The 20,868-nt window shown below is 46.0% G+C and overlaps 2 protein-coding genes across 2 annotated transcripts in view; one reads left to right on the top strand and one right to left on the bottom strand.

Moving 5' to 3' along the window:
• Positions 1 to 13,134, top strand: part of kif1c (kinesin family member 1C) — a 35,180-nt gene extending 22,046 nt beyond the window's left edge. Inside the window, exons 16-28 of the mRNA XM_033983960.2 lie at positions 266 to 345; positions 1,041 to 1,116; positions 2,164 to 2,243; positions 2,718 to 2,812; positions 3,753 to 3,836; positions 4,408 to 4,633; positions 5,725 to 5,797; positions 5,873 to 5,971; positions 6,062 to 6,223; positions 7,425 to 7,706; positions 8,256 to 8,345; positions 8,704 to 8,929; positions 9,438 to 13,134. Of these exons, the coding sequence (XP_033839851.1) occupies positions 266 to 345; positions 1,041 to 1,116; positions 2,164 to 2,243; positions 2,718 to 2,812; positions 3,753 to 3,836; positions 4,408 to 4,633; positions 5,725 to 5,797; positions 5,873 to 5,971; positions 6,062 to 6,223; positions 7,425 to 7,706; positions 8,256 to 8,345; positions 8,704 to 8,929; positions 9,438 to 10,270 (2,406 nt within the window). The 3' untranslated portion in view covers positions 10,271 to 13,134. The remainder of the gene's footprint in view (positions 1 to 265; positions 346 to 1,040; positions 1,117 to 2,163; positions 2,244 to 2,717; positions 2,813 to 3,752; positions 3,837 to 4,407; positions 4,634 to 5,724; positions 5,798 to 5,872; positions 5,972 to 6,061; positions 6,224 to 7,424; positions 7,707 to 8,255; positions 8,346 to 8,703; positions 8,930 to 9,437) is intronic.
• A 978-nt stretch (positions 13,135 to 14,112) lies between these two features.
• On the bottom strand, positions 14,113 to 20,395 carry LOC117386554 (ceramide-1-phosphate transfer protein-like). The gene is made up of 6 exons (XM_033983963.2): positions 20,260 to 20,395; positions 18,040 to 18,104; positions 17,386 to 17,564; positions 16,482 to 16,635; positions 16,087 to 16,283; positions 14,113 to 15,080 (listed from the first exon to the last, which is right to left on the bottom strand). The coding sequence occupies exons 1-6, from the start codon at positions 20,336 to 20,338 to the stop codon at positions 14,852 to 14,854; spliced, it is 903 nt and encodes a 300-aa protein (XP_033839854.1). The 5' UTR covers positions 20,339 to 20,395; the 3' UTR covers positions 14,113 to 14,851.
• Positions 20,396 to 20,868: the final 473 nt, after the last annotated feature.

Genomic DNA, 20,868 nt, shown 5'->3' with positions numbered 1-20,868 from the left:
ACTACTACTACTACTACTACTACTACTACTACGACTACTACTACTACTACTACTGCTGGTCAAGGCCAGGGTACAGATACTACTGCTAATACTATTGTAAAACTTACGTACGACTACTCCTACCACTACTACTAATGCTAGTACTATTACTACCATTAGTACTACTGTTACTGCTATTTTTTTTTTGGCTAAAACAAAGTACTTTTAGTTTAATATTTGTGTAGTTATTAGTTTTCGTGTAAATATTTGTTTTTGACTTTTGCAGGAGACAGAGAAGATCATCGCAGAGCTGAATGAGACGTGGGAGGAGAAACTGAGGAAAACCGAGTCTATACGATTAGAACGGTCTGTGTACTCAGAGTACTCCCTCAGAGTAACTGTACTCAGAGTACTCCCTCAGAGTAACTGTACTCAGAGTACTCCCTCAGAGTAGCTGTACTCAGAGTACTCCCTCAGAGTAGCTGTACTCAGAGTACTCCCTCAGAGTAGCTGTACTCAGAGTACTCCCTCAGAGTAACTGTACTCAGAGTACTCCCTCAGAGTAGCTGTACTCAGAGTACTCCCTCAGAGTAACTGTACTCAGAGTACTCCCTCAGAGTAACTGTACTCAGAGTACTCCCTCAGAGTAGCTGTACTCAGAGTACTCCCTCAGAGTAACTGTACTCAGAGTACTCCCTCAGAGTAACTGTACTCAGAGTACTCCCTCAGAGTAACTGTAGTCTGGTACTCTTTCATTTGGTGGTATTCAGAGTACAGTTACTTTTATAAAACCAGAAGAACACATGGCAGTACCTCATCATGTCATTTTAAGAACTTCACTTTTGAGCGAGTATTCTTCCCTTCACTAAATATAACCATCTCTATGACAACCACGTAACTACACAAGGACAAGTTACACGTCAGATCTGTGGAGGAGTGAGCACACTTTCTCACTCAGCGTTCTGTAGTTCTGTAGAAACACTGCAGATTCTTCTTTTAAACTTTTTCTGTGCTTTGCGTTCTTGAATAAACAGTGTTTTTCCTAATGCGTTGTGCCACAGGGAGGCGCTGTTGGCCGAGATGGGTGTGTCCATAAAAGAAGACGGAGGAACTTTGGGCGTGTTCTCCCCAAAAGGAGTGAGTGACAAACCTCTTCACCAAAACATCAGAGTCACTTTCAAATAAGGTTCACACGCTTCCGTCAAAACCTGGAAAACCTGGAAAATAATTGTCCTGTTTTCCAGACGTACAAAACGAGAAAAAGGCCAAATGGATATCAGATTCATTGAGCTCTTTACTGCCCCCTGCAGGACATAAAATACAACTAACTGCAGAAAATTACACTGATTTTGTAGAAAATTTCTTGGGAAGGGCAACCCCTGTAAACTCACAAAATGTCCTTTCACGGTTTAGTCCCTGGTTTAGTCCCTGGTTTAGTCCCTGGTTTAGTCCCTGGTTTAGTCCCTGGTTTAGTCCTGGTTTAGTCCTGGTTTAGTCCTGGTTTAGTCCCTGGTTTAGCCCCTGGTTTAGTCCCTGGTTTAGTCCCTGGTTTAGTCCTGGTTTAGTCCCGGTTTAGTCCCTGGTTTAGTCCCTGGTTTAGTCCCTGGTTTAGTCCTGGTTTAGTCCTGGTTTAGTCCTGGTTTAGTCCTGGTTTAGTCCTGGTTTAGTCCCTGGTTTAGTCCTGGTTTAGTCCCTGGTTTAGCCCCTGGTTTAGTCCCTGGTTTAGTCCTGGTTTAGTCCCGGTTTAGTCCCTGGTTTAGACCTGTTTCAGTTCTGGTTTAGTCCCGGTTTAGTCCCTGGTTTAGTTCTTTTTTAGTCCTGGTTTAGTCCTGAATGTAGCAGCAGCTAAATTTAGTTGAAATCATGTTTTGTTTTTTGTTTTTTGTACGATTAATGAATTTGTATATGATCTGACAAATAAAGAATAAAAAAAGAAAGATTGTAAAAAAAACTGCAAAATCACAAGCTGGAGGATTATTACGAAACGAGGTCCTGACTCTTACATAATCAGAGTCACAGCAGGTACAGTTACATAATAATAATGTAATTTAAGGCGTTTACAGTTTCATAAATAATCATAAAAATGTAAAGAGCGTGTCCCGTTTCAGACAGACTTTGATTTAACTCGTTATCGTCCAGTTTCAGCAAAAAAAAAAAAACTTTATATTTTGTCCTCGTCCCCAGACGCCTCACCTGGTCAATCTGAACGAAGACCCGCTCATGTCCGAATGTCTCATCTACTACATCAAAGAGGGCGTGACCAGGTAACCATGGAGACGCTTCAGCTGTGCGTGTGTTTGTGAGGACGCTTCAGCTGTACGTGTGTGTTTGTGGGGACGCTTCAGCTGTACGTGTGTGTTTGTGAGGACGCTTCAGCTGTACGTGTGTTTATGAGGACGCTTCAGCTGTACGTGTGTGTTTGTGAGGACGCTTCATCTGTACGTGTGTGTTTGTGAGGACGCTTCAGCTGTACGTGTGTGTTTGTGAGGACGCTTCATCTGTACGTGTGTGTTTGTGAGGACGCTTCATCTGTACGTGCGTGTTTGTGAGGACGCTTCAGCTGTACGTGCGTGTTTGTGAGGACGCTTCATCTGTACGTGTGTGTTTGTGAGGACGCTTCAGCTGTACGTGTGTGTTTGTGAGGACGCTTCAGCTGTACGTGTGTGTTTATGAGGACGCTTCACCTGTACGTGTGTGTTTGTGAGGACTTTTGGAGACATAATATTTCTGTTTTTCAGAGTTGGACAGCAGGACGTGGACATCAAACTTTCGGGACATTTTATCAAAGAAATCCACTGTGTTTTTGTGAGTGAGACCAACGACAACGGAGAAGGTAAAACTCAACTCCACGTGTGTGTTTGTAGATCATGCACTGCTCCCCCTGGTGGTCACTCTGTTGTACACTGTGTTTATAAAGCAGCCTGTGGATTCAAACAGGTAAAGTGCGTCATGTTGGTCATTTATATTTAAGATCATTTTTCTGTTTTGTGATTGTTGAGTCTTTGTTGAGATTTACTCCAAATCATAGAACAAACATATCATTTTTGTTTATGTTATTTAAAGCCTCACCACGTAACATTTTACCCAAAAATTACACCAAAATAAAAGCATGTTTTTTTTGTTTTTTGGTTGTTTATTGCACTGAAAAAGTACAAAAACACACGTCCTTACTGTGAGTGGGCTTGCATCTCCACAAACCTGACCTGACTTATTTGATCTGAAGAGGGACCTGCGTGTTTCCATGGAAATATTGTTTTTTTTTTGGCTATAATATTCAACAGTATGACATAAAACTTGCCAATCTTCATGGATAATGTTCCACAGTATGTTCCTCACCAGAACGTTGAGGCCACCACCTGAAAACTTCTTCTGTTGAGTGTCATTATATTTAAATCCGCCTGTTCTTCAAACCGTTCAGATCTTTATCCGTGTTCTAGTCGTTTCTTCTCATCTTTAATCTTATTTTCAAGACGCCATTTTGTCGATCTAACCCCGTTTTATTTTCTTAATCGTTGATACTCGTCGGATTCTGCAGCGTCGCGTCGTCGTTTCTGTACAAATGTAAAAAAACGTGCTGCTCTAGTGTGACGTGCTGCTGTCCATAGGGGGCGCCACAGCACGCGACGCTTTGTTGAGATGACATTTATGGATTTGTGTCTTTTATTAAGTCATTTTCAGTAAATATTGTGGTTTAGGGCTGATTTAAAGTTGCCTGTAAAAGTCAAATATAGTTTTTTGAACAAAACTCTTGACGTTTTTGTTTTCCGGGGCAGTGGTGGTGACTCTGGAGCCTCTGGTCGGAGCTGAGACGTACGTGAACGGGAAACTCATCACTGAAGGAGTGGAGCTCAAACAGGGTAAGACGACACCGGCCCTGCGCCGTTTGTACTGAACTTACGTCAAAACTCTGCCGTGTTTGAAGCTCTAAACTGGATTTTGTCGCTTTTTTATGACAATGACAGTAGAATATTGAATCTGACTTCTTCTAAACATCTGGAATCACCTACAGCTACTTTAAACTTATTTTAAAAGATTATTTTCCAGACCAGGTTTTACTTTTTCATCCTTGACACATTTGCTCTGCTCACTAGCGCCTCACAGTGGTCACATGATGCTGCTGTGATGTGATTGGCCGCTGTCAGTGCTTATACTTTTAACACTTTTACATGTTTTATCTGTGAATCTGTCACCGTCTCATGGTCTGATCCACTGTTTCACATTTTGCCTTTGCCCAAATATGAAGGTGTGAAAGAAACTGATGGTAAAAATTGAATAAATAAATAAATCGTGGATGCAGTTTATCAAAATGTTTACAGACGTGGGTGTGATTTTGCAGCGGGCGTCACAAACTGAATGCACGATTATATTTTGGGAACGCCGTGTCCAGTCTCTTTCTAATTCCCTGATCCTGATCTTCTGTATCTGCAGGAAACCGTATCGTGATGGGGAAGAACCACGTGTTTCGGTTTAACCACCCGGAGCAGGCTCGTCTGGACCGGGAGCGCCGCAGTGCCGCTCTCCAACAGAAGGAGGCGCCGGAGGGGCAGAGGGAGGGCAGTCCAGACCTGCAGATGGAGCCCGAGGACTGGACCTACGCCCAGAGAGAACTGCTGGAGAAGCAAGGGGTGGACCTCAAACTGGACATGGAGAAGAGGTACAAGAGGAAGATGGATTTATCACAAAGAAAAACTTTAAGTCTCTGGTTTAGTCCTGGTTTAGTTCTTTGTTTAGACCTGGTTTAGTCCTGGTTTAGTTCCGGTTTAGTCCTGGTTTAGCCTTAGTTTAGTCCTGGTTTAGTCCCTAGTGTAGTTCTGGTTTAGTCCTGGTTTAGTCCTGGTTTAGCCTTAGTTTAGTCCTGGTTTAGTTCCGGTTTAGTCCCTAGTTTAGTCCTGGTTTAGCCCTGGTTTAGTCCCTGGTTTAGTCCTGGTTTAGTTCCGGTTTAGTCCCTAGTTTAGTCCTGGTTTAGCCCTGGTTTAGTCCCTGGTTTAGTCCTGGTTTAGTCCCTGGTTTAGTCCCTGGTTTAGTCCCTGGCTTAGTCCTGGTTTAGTTCTGGTTTAGTCCCTGGTTTAGTCCTGGTTTAGTCCCTGGCTTAGTCCTGGTTTAGTCCCTGGTTTAGTCCCTGGTTTAGTCCTGGTTTAGTTCTGGTTTAGTCCTGGTTTAGTCCTGGTTTAGTCCTAAAAGTCGCTCAGTAATGTAAAAGTAAATCTCTAAACAAGTTGATTTTACGTCTTTACTGTGGAGTTTGAGTTTTATTTTTATTTTACTACACATTAAAGATACAGTATGTAACTTTCTGGAGATGGCACATCACCTGCATGATTCAATGGAAATAGAGTTAAAATCATACTACGGAACATTCTTGGTGGAGATGGGTTTTAGTTCTATGCCACACTGTAGAAGGTCATAGCCACTAGAACAATATTTCTATGGAAAAAGTAGGAGTAGGAGGAGGAGGAAGAGTCGGGTTTGTGGAGATGCAAGCTCACACACAGTAAGGACGTGTGTTTTTCTATGTTTAATAAACACAAAAAACATCCTGTGGTTTCAGTTTACTCCTGGTTTAAAGTTACTTATTGTGGCTATTCAGAGATTATTTTTCGCAGCATTATCTTCAAACAACAGAACATCCTCAGAGATTATCAAGTTCATTTTACTACAAAAAAAACAAGAAAAGAGATCAAACCCAGGACTAAAGAGTGAAACAGACTCCGGGCTCATATTGTGTTGTTGTTTTTTGTTTTTCAGGCTGCAGGACATGGAGAGTCAGTATCGCAAAGAGAAAGAAGAGGCCGATCTGTTGTTAGAGCAGCACCGCCTGGTGAGACCTGGAACTGCAGGAAATAAACACACGTGTTTCCAGTTTGATGTTAAAGTCTCGTGTGTTTTTCGACAGTACGCAGACAGCGACAGCGGAGACGACTCGGACAAACGCTCGTGTGAGGAAAGCTGGAGGCTCATTTCATCTTTGAGAGAAAAACTTCCTGCCAACAAGGTACGGCTGGTGACATCACGAGGTGGAACAGAGTGATTCAGTTTGAGATGTAAGTCGACTTCTTCTGTTTTGCGTTGGCGTTGCGTTCAGGTGCAGACGATCGTGAAGCGCTGTGGACTCCCGAGCAGCGGAAAACGCAGAGAGCCGCTCAGAGTTTATCAGATTCCCCAAAGACGGAGAATCGGAAAGGATCCTAAACGCCTCACTGTGGAAGACCTCCGCATGCAGGCCGTCAAAGAGATCTGCTACGAGGTGAGACCGGGACTGAGACCGGGGCTGAGACCGGGACTGAGACCGGGGCTGAGACCGGGGCTGAGACCGGGACTGAGACCGGGACTGAGACCGGGACTGAGACCGGGGCTGAGACCGGGACTGAGACCGGGGCTGAGACCGGGGCTGAGACCGGGGCTGAGACCGGGGCTGAGACCGGGACTGAGACCGGGACTGAGACCGGGGCTGAGACCGGGGCTGAGACCGGGGCTGAGACCGGGACTGAGACGGGGGCTGAGACCGGGGCTGAGACCGGGGCTGAGACCGGGGCTGAGACCGGGGCTGAGACCGGGACTGAGACCGGGACTGAGACCGGGACTGAGACCGGGACTGAGACGGGGACTGAGACGGGGACTGAGACCGGGGCTGAGACCGGGGCTGAGACCGGGACTGAGACCGGGACTGAGACCGGGACTGAGACCGGGACTGAGACGGGGACTGAGACGGGGACTGAGACGGGGACTGAGACGGGGACTGAGACGGGGACTGAGACCGGGACTGAGACCGGGACTGAGACGGGGACTGAGACGGGGACTGAGACCGGGGCTGAGACCGGGGCTGAGACCGGGACTGAGACCGGGACTGAGACCGGGACAGAGACCGGGACAGAGACTGGACTCGGATCAAGACCAAACCTGCAGGTCTCAACCAAGAACTAAACAGGAAATGAGATGGGACTAAACTAGGACTAAACCAAGACTAAACTAGGACTGAACGACCATGGACTAAACAGAAGTGGAACACAAGACTGGTTTACTTTTGGTTTAGACTTGGTTTAGTCCTTTGTTAGTTCTTGTTATGTCATATTTTAGTCCAGATTCAGACTTGGTTTAGTCTTGGTTTATCTCCCAGTTTAGTCCTGGTTCAGCCCTGGTTTACTCCCTGGTTTATCTCCTAGTTTAGTCCTGTTTTAGGCCAAGTTTAGTCCTTAGTTAGTCCTGGTTTAGATCTGGTTTAGACCTGGTTTAGTCCTTAGTTAGTCCTGGTTTAGATCTGGTTTAGACCTGGTTTAGTCCTGGTTTAGTCCTGGTTCAGTCCTGGTTCAGTCCTGGTTCAGTCCTGGTTCAGTCCTGGTTCAGTCCTGGTTTAGTCCTGGTTTAGTCCTGGTTTAGTCCCTGCTTTAGTCCATATTCAGACCTGGTTGAGTTCAGACCTGGTCCAGACCTGGTTTCCTCGTTCCCAGGTTGCGTTGGGAGACTTCCGTCACTCTCGTCAGGAGATCGAGGCTCTGTCCATAGTGAAGATGAAGGAGCTGTTCCGGATGTACGGGAAGAAGGACCAGCCGGAGGGGCAGAGCTGGCGCGCCGTGGCCCAGGACGTGTGCGACACCGTGGGCATCGGAGAGGAGCGCGGCCCCTCGACCGAAGACGGCTCTGGAGCTCCCGGAGAACCGGAGCAACAGGCCAATCCCAGCGGACTGCAAGGCCTCAAGGCTCATATCGACAAACTCACGGATATACTGGAGGTGAGGCCCAGGAGGGTCCTGGTTTGGGCCTGGTTTAGTTCTGGGTTTGGGCCTTGGATAGACCTCATTTAGACCTGGATTACTACTCTCAGACCTTGTGTAAGTCTGGTTTAGTTCTGGTTTATTCCTTCGCTTTGGTTTGGTCCTCCTGACTCAGATCATGGTTCAGTCTTTAGTCTAGGTTTAGTTCTGCTTTAGTCTTGGTTTATTCCTTTAGTCTGGCTCAGACCTCGTGTAGTCCTAGTTTAATTCTGGTTTAATCCTTGTTTTGTCCTGGTTTAGTCTTGGTTTGGTCCTTGGATAGACATCATTCAGACCTGGACTAGTTTTAGACTTCGATTCAACCTGTTTTATTTCTGGGATTATTCCTTTGTGAGTGTTGTTCTTTTAGGACACCTGATGTGAACCTGGTTTAGTCCTAGTTTAGTTCTTGGTTCAGCCTCGGTTTAGTCCTGGTTGAGTTCTGGTTTAGTCCTGGTTGAGTTCTGGTTTAGTCCTGGTTGAGTTCTGGTTCTGCTCTTTTAGTTCTGGTTCTGTTTTGTTTTCCAGGAGGTGAAGCTGCAGAACAACATGAAGGATGAAGAAATCAAAGCTCTGAGAGACAGAATGGTCAAAATGGAGTCCATCATCCCCGTGCAGGTAAGTGACCTCATCTGACCTCCTCTGACCCTCTGCTCCTCTGACCCTCTGCTCCTCTGACCCTCTGCTCCTCTGACCCTCTGCTCCTCTGACCCTCTGACCCTCTGCTCCTCTGACTCTCTGACCCTCTGCTCCTCTGTCCCTCTCCTCTGACCCTCTCCTCTGCTCCTCTGTCCCTCTCCTCTGACCCTCTCCTCTGCTCCTCTGACCCTCTCCTCTGCTGTAAAAAAAATCGTTGTAGATCAAAAATACTTAACATTTTCATTCTCCCAAATTTACTTTTAAAGAATTTCTTATAAAATCAAAGTAAAAATTCCCAAAACACAGAATCAGTTCAACAAAATCCTTTTATTTCCAGGATGAAGAAATGAACGGGGAAGAGGGCGGAGTCTGTCAGTCTGAAGACGGACTGACGGACGAATCGAGCGGCGTCGTGCCCGAGGCTCGAGTGCAGCGCCTGATGGAGGAGGACCCCGCCTTCAGGAGAGGGCGCCTCCGCTGGCTCAAACAGGAACAGCAGCGAATCCAGAATCTGCAGCAACAAAACATCACCAAGAAACTGAGAGGACAACCGCAGAGTCAAGGTACAGGACGGAACCGCTGACCGACGCTTTTGTGAACGCGAAGCAGGACTGCGCTTTAACGGGGAAAGAGAAATAGAACATAACCCAAGGAAAAGAAAAACTGGAGATGTTTGAGACGCAAAACCTGAGTGTCTCTGTATAAATAAAGATAAAAAAACAAATCATCACGTCAACCTGAAGTGGCACAGTCGCTCCGTTTAAGAATAACCCTAAAAATATGGTCAAATTATGAAGAACTTGTATGTTGATTCCCTTTATTTTGAATTATTTGGGCTACGTTTGGACAGTTTTTGCATTGTACAAATTAAAATAACGTTCCGTATCATCCAGAGTCCTGGCTGCGCAACTAAATTTATATAAAAACTAATAAAACGTGTTATTTTTAGACGAGAAAATGTAAAAAATTCAGTTAAAAGTGATATTAAGACAAAAGTACAATACCATTTTTACATTTATTGTTTGTTTACTTTTAAATAAATATTCCGTTATTTTTTTATTTTGTTTCCAGCTCCCAACGCTCCCACAGTCCCGGTCCACCTCCCCGGCACTGGACGCTTCATCCCGCCCCAGGAATGCAAACTCAAATTCCCCTTTAAGAGTAACCCCGCCCACCGCCTCTCCTGGGGTCCCGCCACCGCCGCGCTGCAAGCTCTGGGGTTAGCCGACGTTAGCATCGAACCGCTAAAAGACGAAACCAAATCGCAGCTGAATCCCGAAGTTCCTCCTTTTAACAGCATGGCCGCCGCTCCGACCAATCCGGCGCCGGCTTTGCTCCCGCTTCCCTTCCAAATCCCGCCCCCTCCCAGAATGAGATCGCCGAGTCCGCAACGCAACTGGCAACAACGGAATCCGCAACAGCAGGGGGCGTACCAACAGAACTACAACAACAATCAGAAAAGATACAGACGGAATTCGTTGGATAATCCTCGAAACTACGACAACGGCGAGCAGCAACAAAATGGCGGACAGTATCAAGGAAGGCCTAGACAGCGAAGGGGCGTGTCTCCAAATCCAGGGGGCGGGCCCAGAGGTGGCGGCGGAGGAGGCGGAGGAGGAGGAGGACACGTAAACAACAACGATAGACGCGATTTTCAATTTAACCAAAATCGGTATCACCAGCATTACCCTCACCCGTACTACAACCCCCACAATGCACCATTCCAGCCTTTTCCAAATTACAACAGCCTGCCGCGAAATGGAGGTCAGAATCAAAATGGCGGCGGCGGCGGAGGAGGAGGAGGAGGAGGAGGATGGGGCTTCCAGACTCCGCCCAGAATGAGGCGTCAGTTTAGCGCGCCGGATCTCCAAAAAGACACTACGAACAAGGAGGCGAGCATGTGACCATAACGGAGGATTGTGATTGGTTCATTCAGAGGCTGTGGAGAAAAAGGCTGTGTGGATTTCAGCACTTTTTATGTTTTTTTTTTTTCTTTTTCTGTTTTTTTTTACACGTCCGTAACCTCAGTCCTGCTGTTAGCGAGCGAGTCTACGTGTGATCTGAAAGGCTGTGCGATGACGACGTAACTCCAAGAAAGATTTGAGAGGATTTGAATTCAGAATATTAATCTTGATTTGAGGATTTGTGACTTTTTAGGACATTTTATTACGTTTTTTTTTCTTTTCTTAGCATTATATCCTGTGTTCGTGTTGCCATTTATAAGCTTCACAAGCTTCTTAACGCGCTACACTGGTTTTAAGCTAATTTTAAGCTAGTTTTAAGCTAGTTTTAGTTGTTTTTCACCATTAGCTCTTCTCAGTGTTTCCAGATCATGAGCTTTTTCCAGGTAAAACGTCGTGAATTTCAGTGGCCGACCCAAAACCTTTCATGATTCATACACAGGAACGTTTGGTGAAGTGTGAAGTGTGTTGCTCAAGGACACAACAAACCCCTGACTGACTGTCCAAACATATGTGCAGTTTTATTTCTTCTTTCCGTAATTAAATCTACTTAAATCAAGGTTAATATTTAGAAATAAAATACTGATAGTGACACTTTATAATAACGGCGCCGTAATTAGTTTCAATAAATGTTGCATACTTTACATCAGGAGTCTCAAACTCGCGGCGCGGGGACCAATTGCGGCGCACGAGATGATATTTTGTGGGCCGCGGGACACTATGAAAGTTTAATGTTAGTGTGGCTTTACCGTGTTGCGTGTTGAAGGTTACGCCAAATCGGTAAACGCCAAATACGTGTCACTCGCGCTGCGTACTCCCGTCACAAAAGATTCAACGATTAACGATGACGATGACGTTTGAGGAGATTTTAACAACGTTTTTTTTGTGGAATACTTGATTGCGGTGACATAACGGCGATTATCTTTGTCGGCGATTGTCACGATTGTATAAAAATTGACACCAACGATTATTGTCAACCGTTGATGTTCACGCCGAGTGCGGGATTCGAACCGCCAACCTTCACTCGAATCAGAAGCGACGCCGTTTTTTCACGATGAATTCGGTCTTCGTTTGTTACGTCTCTTTCACGTGTCGTTATTGTAAAGTGTCACGTGTCGACGGGTGCCCTAAACTCAATCTATGACCTCTTTTAGCACTAAGTAGCGTACGTAACCTCTACAGCGCTGTGTGGCTTAGTGGTAGAGTTGGAGCGCATATGCAGGCCTGAACGCGCTCTGAACCAGACACAGCTGCTGTTCAATGTCTTGACGTTTTTTTTTTATTTTGTCAGTTGTTTTACTTTGGTTCTAAGGATCTTTAGTGCTGACAAATGGGTGCTTTTTAGCCACGGCATTAGCATTAGCATTAGCATTAGCTTACCATGCCAGATTTGCAACGCTACATTTGTTATTTTTACTATTTTAAGTGTCATTTATATTCGGGTGTTTTGTTTAACTGAAGGACTTTGGCTTTTTGAAGTCGTACGTTTATGTGTTAGTGGGCGATGCTAACGAGCTAACGAGCTAACTAGCGAAGAAGCTTATGGTCATTTTAAACTGACAGAAACGCGTAAAATGGAGTTACTGAAGCATGTGACTGTGACAGAGTTACGTAATCCTCTCGGGAAGAAGGTTGTGGGTTAGATTCTGGTTCGGAAAGTTGGAAGTGAAACGTCAACTTGAACGCTACGAAACCAAAGACGCTGCTGTACAAAAAAATGAAAGCGGAGTTTTATAAACGTTTGAATGCGTTGTGTGTATATTTGATGTGTATTTACGTAATTTTATGAAGGAAGAGGAGATGCCGGCTTTTTAAAACGGCGGAATTTTGATGGATTTAGACAAAAAAAAGTCGGGGCCGTTTTAGCAAAGGATTTTGGGTAATGTAGTCAGACGGAGAAAAGTGAAGGTAGATGAAATACAGTTTATGACACTACGAAAACAAAATGGCGCCGTAAGTACTGTGCGAGACGCTCTTTAAACGGGATTTTTATTGGATTTGTAGTTTTTAGAAAGAAGAAAAACTACAAAAATGGAAGCTCAGAAATGGTCAAGTCATGTGACACTGACGTAAACTCAAGAGACTAAGTTAAGTTTACAAAGTGGATTTTCAAAATGTATTCTACAATAAACGGGAATACACGTTTTTTTTTTTAGTTTTTTTTTTTTTTTTTTCCAATAACTTTATGCTCTAGTTCTAATAGAAGTGAGTTTAAACACACAAAACGCGTGGAAGAGGGTGGAAGGGCATCTGACATACAGGAATATATTACTTTTATACAACTCAGACGTGTTTTGAGAGACTTGTTTTGGGAGAATGTGATTGGCTGACGGCGGCTGCTCTCGGCCAATCGCGGGACAATCTCTGAACGTGAACCCGCCCCTTTTGTTTTCATTTGTTTTATTGAATTGTTTTGTTATTTTTTTGTTTGTCTTTTATTATTAATATTTTTTAAACTTCCAGCTCTATGTCTGATTGGCTGATTCATATATAAGTGGGCGGACTTCCTGTTTTGTTTGGCTTTAGCGTTAACCACATTTTTTTGCTGTAAAGTTGCCTTGAAACTTGGCGACGCATCACTACTTTTACCTTTCATAATTTAATTTTTTTTTCGTTTTATTTTTCCTGCTGCTAAAATAATTGTGTTCTGTTTATCACGTTTCTTTTTTTTTCTTTTTTTCCCCCCTTTTCTTCTGTTTTATTATAACTTTCTGTGCCGTTTTCCGGTGGTGTGACAGGTGACTTTGTGATGTCGCTGTTTTGTGGATTCAGAAAGAGGCAGAATGCAATAAACTCTGACAAACCTGATTCTGTCGTCATTTCCTTTTTATTTATATTTTTAATTCATAGATTATTTATGAAAGTTTTAAGTTTTGGCACGTTTTTAGCAGATTTTATTATTATTTATTATCTATTAACCCACAGTTTTTATTATTTTTATTTTATTTTATTTTGACTTGACTATTTTATTTTATTTTATTTATTTATTTATTTATTTATTTTATTTATTTTGTATTTATTTATTTTTTTCATATGTTGATTTACAGACACAATAGTGAAATAAAAACCCCAGGATCATGTAGAGGGTTAATACGAACATTTAAGACCAGAATGAGTCTGAAGCAGCAGAGACAGAGAGAGGGGACACAGTTTTTCAATAGAAAGTGAATTGGAGCCAGAGTCGATGGAGCAGGAAGTGCGACATGATCACTTCCTGTTTGGAGCATGGCGGCTAACAGATTAGCTATGTGCATTAGCGATGACACAGCTCTCCCACATTATAAATATACACGACATTAAAATACAATTCAAATGAAATAATCCAGAATATGAAACATCCACATGTACATAAGAAGTACTTTTATGTACATAAGAAGTACTTTTTATACTTCGACTGATCTGCACCAAACTGATCCTGTTTCTACATATTTACAGCCATTAGATTATCGTCTTATCTGTTCAACAAATACAAATGCAACAAACTCCTGTGAGTGAGGGTCCAAAGTGCGTTAGAAACAAAGAAAAGTTTATTAAAAACCTCGATAAAAAAGGGAAATAACACATTTTTTTTACAAAACAAGGAAAAAAAAGTGCTACCCACTTTTTTTGTCTGCTTCTTTTACTTTTTTGACACAGTGAAATGTAGATACTTTGTGGATTTAAAATACATAGATGTATTTAAAAAAAAAAAAAAAAAAAAAGTGATAATACTGTTCTTAACTTTTCATAACTACATATGTGTATAAAGTAGTTAAAAAAAATAAAAAGGAATGAGAGGTTGTGTCCAGACTTAAGGAAACTCTTTTGACTTTGTAAAAGTGATAAATTAAAGGCAGTGAGTCACGAGCTCCTCCACACGGGGGCGCTGCAGGACTACAGAGAGTGTGTGTTCAACCCTGCAGAGTGAGACAAACCTCACCATCTTCCACAAGAGGGCGCACCACACCAGGCCTGGTTTAGACCTGGTTTAGACCTGGTTTAGACCTGGTTTAGACCTGGTTTAGACCTGGTTTAGACCTGGTTTAGACCTGGTTTAGACCTGGTTTAGACCTGGTTTAGTCCTGGTTCAGTCCTGGTTCAGTCCTGGTTTAGTCCTGGTTTAGTCCTGGTTTAGACCTGGTTTAGACCTGGTTTAGTCCTGGTTTAGTCCTGGTTTAGTCCTGGTTTAGTCCTGGTTCAGTCCTGGTTTAGACCTGGTTCAGTCCTGGTTCAGTCCTGGTTCAGTCCTGGTTCAGTCCTGGTTTAGACCTAGTTTAATCCTGGTTTAGTCCTGGTTTAGTCCTGGTTTAGTCCTGGTTTAGTCCTGGTTTAGTCCTGGTTTAGTCCCAGTTTAGTCCTGCAGCTTTAGAGTTTCTACAAACACAAAATGACCATACTTTAAATCATAATCTGACATACATTTCCTTTAAAAGTTCATTTTTATTTCCTCATCAGAAAAAGGTAGTTGTTCATTTTTAAAGTTCCAGGTTGCTCCTTTAATCCCTGACCTTCTCGTCTGTACAGAAGTCCTTGTTTTCCTGGTTGTCATGGCAGCAGCAGCATCCCGTGTCGCTCCAGGATCCCGTGCGTTCGCTCGTGCACGCGCGTCAGTGCACGGATGATGACGCGCAGAGCGGGCGCCGCCTCTGATTGGCTGTTCACACAAACCTGCTGCAGAAAGTACTTCCTGTCCGGGAGCGCCACGAAGACCAGCTCCGCCGCACGCCGCAGGAACCAGGAATGATGAGGAGCCAGCGCCACAGAGTACGCCTCCCTGAAACAAGACCGGGATTAGACCGGGTTTAGACCGGGATTAGACCGGGATTAGACCGGGTTTAGACCGGGATTAGACTGGGTTTAGACCTGGGATTAGACCGGGATTAGACTGGGATTAGACCAGGATTAGACTGGGATTAGACCAGGTTTAGACTGGGATTAGACCGGGTTTAGACTGGGATTAGACCAGGATTAGACTGGGATTAGACCAGGATTAGACTGGGATTAGACCGGGTTTAGACCGGGATTACACTGGGTTTAGACCTGGGATTAGACCGGGATTAGACTGGGATTAGACCAGGATTAGACTGGGATTAGACCAGGTTTAGACTGGGATTAGACCGGGTTTAGACTGGGATTAGACCAGGATTAGACTGGGATTAGACCAGGATTAGACTGGGATTAGACCGGGTTTAGACCGGGATTACACTGGGTTTAGACCTGGGATTAGACCGGGATTAGACTGGGATTAGACCAGGATTAGACTGGGATTAGACCGGGTTTAGACTGGGATTAGACCGGGTTTAGACTGGGATTAGACCGGGTTTAGACTGGGATTAGACCAGGATTAGACTGGGATTAGACCAGGATTACACTGGGATTAGACCGGGTTTAGACTGGGATTAGACCGGGTTTAGACTGGGATTAGACCAGGATTAGACTGGGATTAGACCAGGTTTAGACTGGGATTAGACCGGGTTTAGACTGGGATTAGACCGGTTTTGGCTGGGATTAGACCGGGTTTAGACTGGGATTAGACCGGGTTTAGACCAGATTTAGACCAGGTTTAGACCGGGTTTAGACCGGGTTTAGACCGGGTTTAGACCAGATTTAGACCAGGTTTAGACCGGGTTTAGACCGGGTTTAGACCGGGTTTAGACCAGGTTTAGATCAGGTTTAGACTGGGTTTAGACCAGATTTAGACCAATTTTAGACCAGGTTTTGAGTGGGTTTAGCCCGGGTTTAGACCGGGTTTAGTTGGTGTTGTTGGTGTTGACGTTCACCTGCCGATCTCTCCGGGCGTCTTGTAGACTCCGTTCTGGTCTGGATCCTCGGTTAGACCCTGTAGGACGAGTTTGACCCAGAGCAGAGACCGATGAAGTCTCAGTAAAGTCCTACATCCAGACTCGGTCCTGAAGGAAAAGCCCACCAGACCCTGCTGAAGCTCCGCCTCCACCATGGAGCGCACCGACCGATAAACCTGCAGCAGAGGTCAGAGGTCAGAGGTCAGACGAGACAATAATAATAACACAGTTTTACATTTTGTCCATTTTAAACCACAATATTCATTTTCAGTTCAGTCCTGGTTCAGTCCTGGTTCAGTCCTGGTTTAGTCCTGGTTCAGTCCTGGTTTAGTCCTGGTTCAGTCCTGGTTTAGTCCTGGTTCAGTCCTGGTTACCCCGTCTCTGAGTCCGTACGCCTCTGGAGTTGGACCGCGTTTCCCATGATCCTCTCCTGCAGACTGTTTGATTGACAGGTGTCGGATCAGAGCCACTTTGTCCTTGACTTTGTGAGAAAAGAAACTCACCATCGTCCCCAGAGACTCCATGAACCTGCAACACACAAGTTCAGACTAAACCAGGACTAAACCTGGACTAAACCAGGACTAAACCTGGACTAAACCTGGACTAAACCAGGGCTAAACCAGGACTAAACCTGGACTAAACCTGGACTAAACCTGGACTAAACCAGGGCTAAACCAGGACTAAACCAGGACTAAACCCAGGACTGAACCAGGACTAAATCTGGACTAGAACAGGACAAAAGAAAATCTACATGGTCCTGGTTCAGTCCCGTTTCAGTCCCGGTTCAGTCCCGTTTCAGTCCCGTTTCAGTCCCGTTTCAGTCCTGTTTTAGTCCTGTTTTAGTCCTGTTTCAGTCCTGTTTCAGTCCTGTTTCAGTCCTGTTTTAGTCCTGTTTTAGTCCTGTTTTAGTCCTGGTTCAGTCCTGGTTCAGTCCTGTTTCAGTCCTGTTTTAGTCCTGGTTCAGTCCTGGTTCAGTCCTGTTTCAGTCCTGTTTTAGTCCTGGTTCAGTCCTGGTTCAGTCCTGTTTCAGTCCTGTTTTAGTCCTGTTTCAGTCCCGGTTTAGTCCTGTTTCAGTCCTGTTTCAGTCCTGTTTTAGTCCTGTTTCCGTCCTGTTTCAGTCCCGTTTCAGTCCTGTTTCAGTCCTGTTTCAGTCCTGTTTCAGTCCTGTTTCAGTCCTGTTTCAGTCCTGTTTTAGTCCTGTTTCCGTCCTGTTTCAGTCCCGTTTCAGTCCTGTTTCAGTCCTGTTTCAGTCCTGTTTCAGTCCTGTTTCAGTCTCACAGTATGAGTTGATCCCAGCTCTGGAGATACGGCTCCATCAGAACGTCCCCGTCTTCACTTAGACACGCCCCCAGGTGACGCATCAGCACAGGGCTCTGAAATGATTGGCCAGGACATTCCCTGAAGGCGGGGTTTAGCTCTGACTCCTCCCACAGAACCGCGTCTGCTTTTGGCTCAGGCTGAAAATAAATAAATAAATAAAACACCGTCAAAAGGATAATGTCAAAATCGTTGTTTTACGCAGATACGACCAACGACTTTTATGTGTTTTAAGTTTAAGTTCCTGGAATCACCACAAACCTCGACTGAACTAAAGGTAAAAGGAGGAGTTAACTTGAAAACTACCACTTGATGACATCACAAGGTGGAACAGAGTGTTTTGAGCTTTGCAGATGTTACAGACTAATAATAAAGTGACTCTAACATGTGTGAATGAAACAAAACACAACAGGTCTGTTTTTGAGGAGGAAACATCAGGACATGGATTAAAGCGACAAAAGTCAAATCGGCGAAATAAAGACTTTTAATGAACTTGACTTTATTACCATTATCCAGATTAATCACTGCAGCCCAAAGTTTTTACAGAGAGCTGCTTGTCTCCATGGAGATAGATCAGTTAATGCCATACTGTGGAACACGGTTGTGCGGTCTTACCTCGTGCTGGTAAAATGTGAGACAGGGATGCCACTCAGAGCCACAGCCCGGACCTCCGCCCTGAGCTGAGGGACAGAAACACGGGTTTAAAAAAGAAATGCACAGATGTGTCCAGGACGAGACGGACGGGACACGGACAGAGGAGGGACAGAGGAGGGACAGAGGAGGGACAGAGGAGGGACAGAGGAGGACAGAGGAGCAGAGGAGGGACAGAGGAGGGACAGAGGAGCAGAGGAGGGACAGAGGAGGGACAGAGGAGGGACAGAGGAGGGACAGAGGAGCAGAGGAGGGACACAGGAGGGACAGAGGAGCAGAGGAGGGACACAGGAGGGACAGAGGAGCAGAGGAGGGACAGAGGAGGGACAGAGGGACAGAGGAGGGACAGAGGAGGGACAGAGGAGGGACAGAGGAGCAGAGGAGGGACAGAGGAGGGACAGAGGAGGGACAGAGGAGGGACAGAGGAGCAGAGGAGGGACAGAGGAGCAGAGGAGGGACAGAGGAGCAGAGGAGGGACAGAGGAGAGACAGAGGAGGGACAGAGGAGGGACAGAGGAGCAGAGGAGGGACAGAGGAGGGACAGAGGACAAGGAGGCTGAGAGGAAGACTGAAGGACGCAGAGGAGAGGGGCAGAGGGGCAGAGGAGGAGAAGATGGAGAGGAGAGGGTCAGAGGAGGAGAAGACGGAGAGGTGCAGAGGGTCAGAGGAGCAGAGGGTCAGAGGTGAAGAGGAGAGGGTCAGAGGAGGAGCAGAGAAGAGGGTCAGAGGAGCAGAGGAGAGGGTCAGAGGAGCAGAGGGTCAGAGGTGCAAAGGGTCAGAGGAGCAGAGGGTCAGAGGAGCAGAGGGTCAGAGGTGCAAAGGGTCAGAGGAGCAGAGGGTCAGAGGTGCAAAGGGTCAGAGGAGCAGAGGGTCAGAGGAGCAGAGGGTCAGAGGTGCAGAGGTGCAAAGGGTCAGAGGAGCAGAGGGTCAGAGGTGCAGAGGGTCAGAGGAGCAGAGGGTCAGAGGTGCAGAGGGTCAGAGGAGCAGGGGTCAGAGGAGCAGAGGGTCAGAGGTGCAGAGGGTCAGAGGTGCAGAGGGTCAGAGGAGCAGAGGGTCAGAGGAGCAGAGGGTCAGAGGTGCAGAGGTGCAAAGGGTCAGAGGAGCAGAGGGTCAGAGGTGCAGAGGGTCAGAGGTGCAGAGGGTCAGAGGAGCAGAGGGTCAGAGGTGCAGAGGGTCAGAGGAGCAGGGGTCAGAGGAGCAGAGGGTCAGAGGAGCAGAGGGTCAGAGGTGCAGAGGTGCAAAGGGTCAGAGGAGCAGAGGGTCAGAGGTGCAGAGGGTCAGAGGAGCAGGGGTCAGAGGAGCAGAGGGTCAGAGGAGCAGAGGGTCAGAGGTGCAGAGGGTCAGAGGTGCAGAGCAGAGGGTCAGAGGAGCAGAGGTGCAGAGGGTCAGAGGTGCAGAGGTGCAAAGGGTCAGAGGAGCAGAGGGTCAGAGGTGCAGAGGGTCAGAGGAGCAGGGGTCAGAGGAGCAGAGGGTCAGAGGAGCAGAGGGTCAGAGGTGCAGAGGGTCAGAGGTGCAGAGCAGAGGGTCAGAGGAGCAGAGGTGCAGAGGGTCAGAGGAGCAGGGGTCAGAGGAGCAGAGGGTCAGAGGTGCAGAGGGTCAGAGGTGCAGAGGGTCAGAGGAGCAGGGGTCAGAGGAGCAGAGGGTCAGAGGAGCAGAGGGTCAGAGGTGCAGAGGTGCAAAGGGTCAGAGGAGCAGAGGGTCAGAGGTGCAGAGGGTCAGAGGTGCAGAGGGTCAGAGGAGCAGAGGGTCAGAGGTGCAGAGGGTCAGAGGAGCAGGGGTCAGAGGAGCAGAGGGTCAGAGGAGCAGAGGGTCAGAGGTGCAGAGGTGCAAAGGGTCAGAGGAGCAGAGGGTCAGAGGTGCAGAGGGTCAGAGGAGCAGGGGTCAGAGGAGCAGAGGGTCAGAGGAGCAGAGGGTCAGAGGTGCAGAGGGTCAGAGGTGCAGAGCAGAGGGTCAGAGGAGCAGAGGTGCAGAGGGTCAGAGGAGCAGAGGGTCAGAGGAGCAGAGGGTCAGAGGAGCAGAGGGTCAGTAATTTCCACATTTATTTCACTATTTAATCTTGATATTTGGGCTGAACCGCTGCTTTTGTGTTTCATGACTTTACTTCAGCTCAGACTGAAGTTTCTCTTTTGACACAATGAGCTGCTCAAAACATCCAGAGAAGAAACAATAAAAAAAGAAAACTTACGTAACCACAAAGAGCTGATGAAGAGCATGAGAGCCAAGATGGCGGCCGTGACCAGGACTCGGAGACGTTTTTTTCTCATTTCTCCCCAGATCTCCGGGTTTGGACCCTCCTCGCTCCGGACAAACACGAGTCATTCTCCCCGGGTTTGAGTCACTCTCCTCGGTCAAAGTTCGCCCGTATCAGGACCTTTGCTCCGGCAATAAAACACACGTCAGCACAGGTGTAGACGAGTGCGCCATCTGCAGGAGAGAGGCGCTTCTGGTTTGAGTGTCTTTTATTTAGTCTGTACAGGTTTAAAGAATAACTGTGTCACTTTTCTTTCAGGGGATGTGGTTCTGTAGTTGTGCCATTAGGCCTAAAGAAAAGTCTCACACAAGGAAAAAGACACATGTTTTGTTTTTTTTCTTCCCGTCTGACATGAAATCAGACTAAACATTTCCTGTTTTAGGTCAGTGAGGATGTCCAAAATTATTTCTATTTGCTAAATGCCAGAATAATGATTTTTTAAAGACAGTTTTTCTTGAGATTTTTCCTAAGATTACTATGACTTTAAACAATTAGGAAAACCCACAGGATGATGTCATGTCTTTGGAAGCTTCTGATTGGTTT

Source organism: Periophthalmus magnuspinnatus, chromosome 18, assembly GCF_009829125.3.
Source record: "Periophthalmus magnuspinnatus isolate fPerMag1 chromosome 18, fPerMag1.2.pri, whole genome shotgun sequence".
Lineage (NCBI taxonomy): Eukaryota > Metazoa > Chordata > Actinopteri > Gobiiformes > Gobiidae > Periophthalmus > Periophthalmus magnuspinnatus.
The sequence above is the reverse complement of the archived record's forward strand: the minus strand, read 5'-3'. Positions and strand labels throughout refer to the sequence as shown.

Bases quoted from the DNA above. Each gene is read 5' to 3' on its own strand.
- LOC117386554 (XM_033983963.2), bottom strand. From the start codon at position 20,338: ATGAGAAAAAAACGTCTCCGAGTCCTGGTCACGGCCGCCATCTTGGCT. The intron at 18,105-20,259 runs GTAAGTTTTCTT...TCTGTCCCTCAG, and splicing joins CATCAGCTCTTTGTGGTTAC to CTCAGGGCGGAGGTCCGGGC. The intron at 17,565-18,039 runs GTAAGACCGCAC...ATTTATTTTCAG, and splicing joins TCACATTTTACCAGCACGAG to CCTGAGCCAAAAGCAGACGC.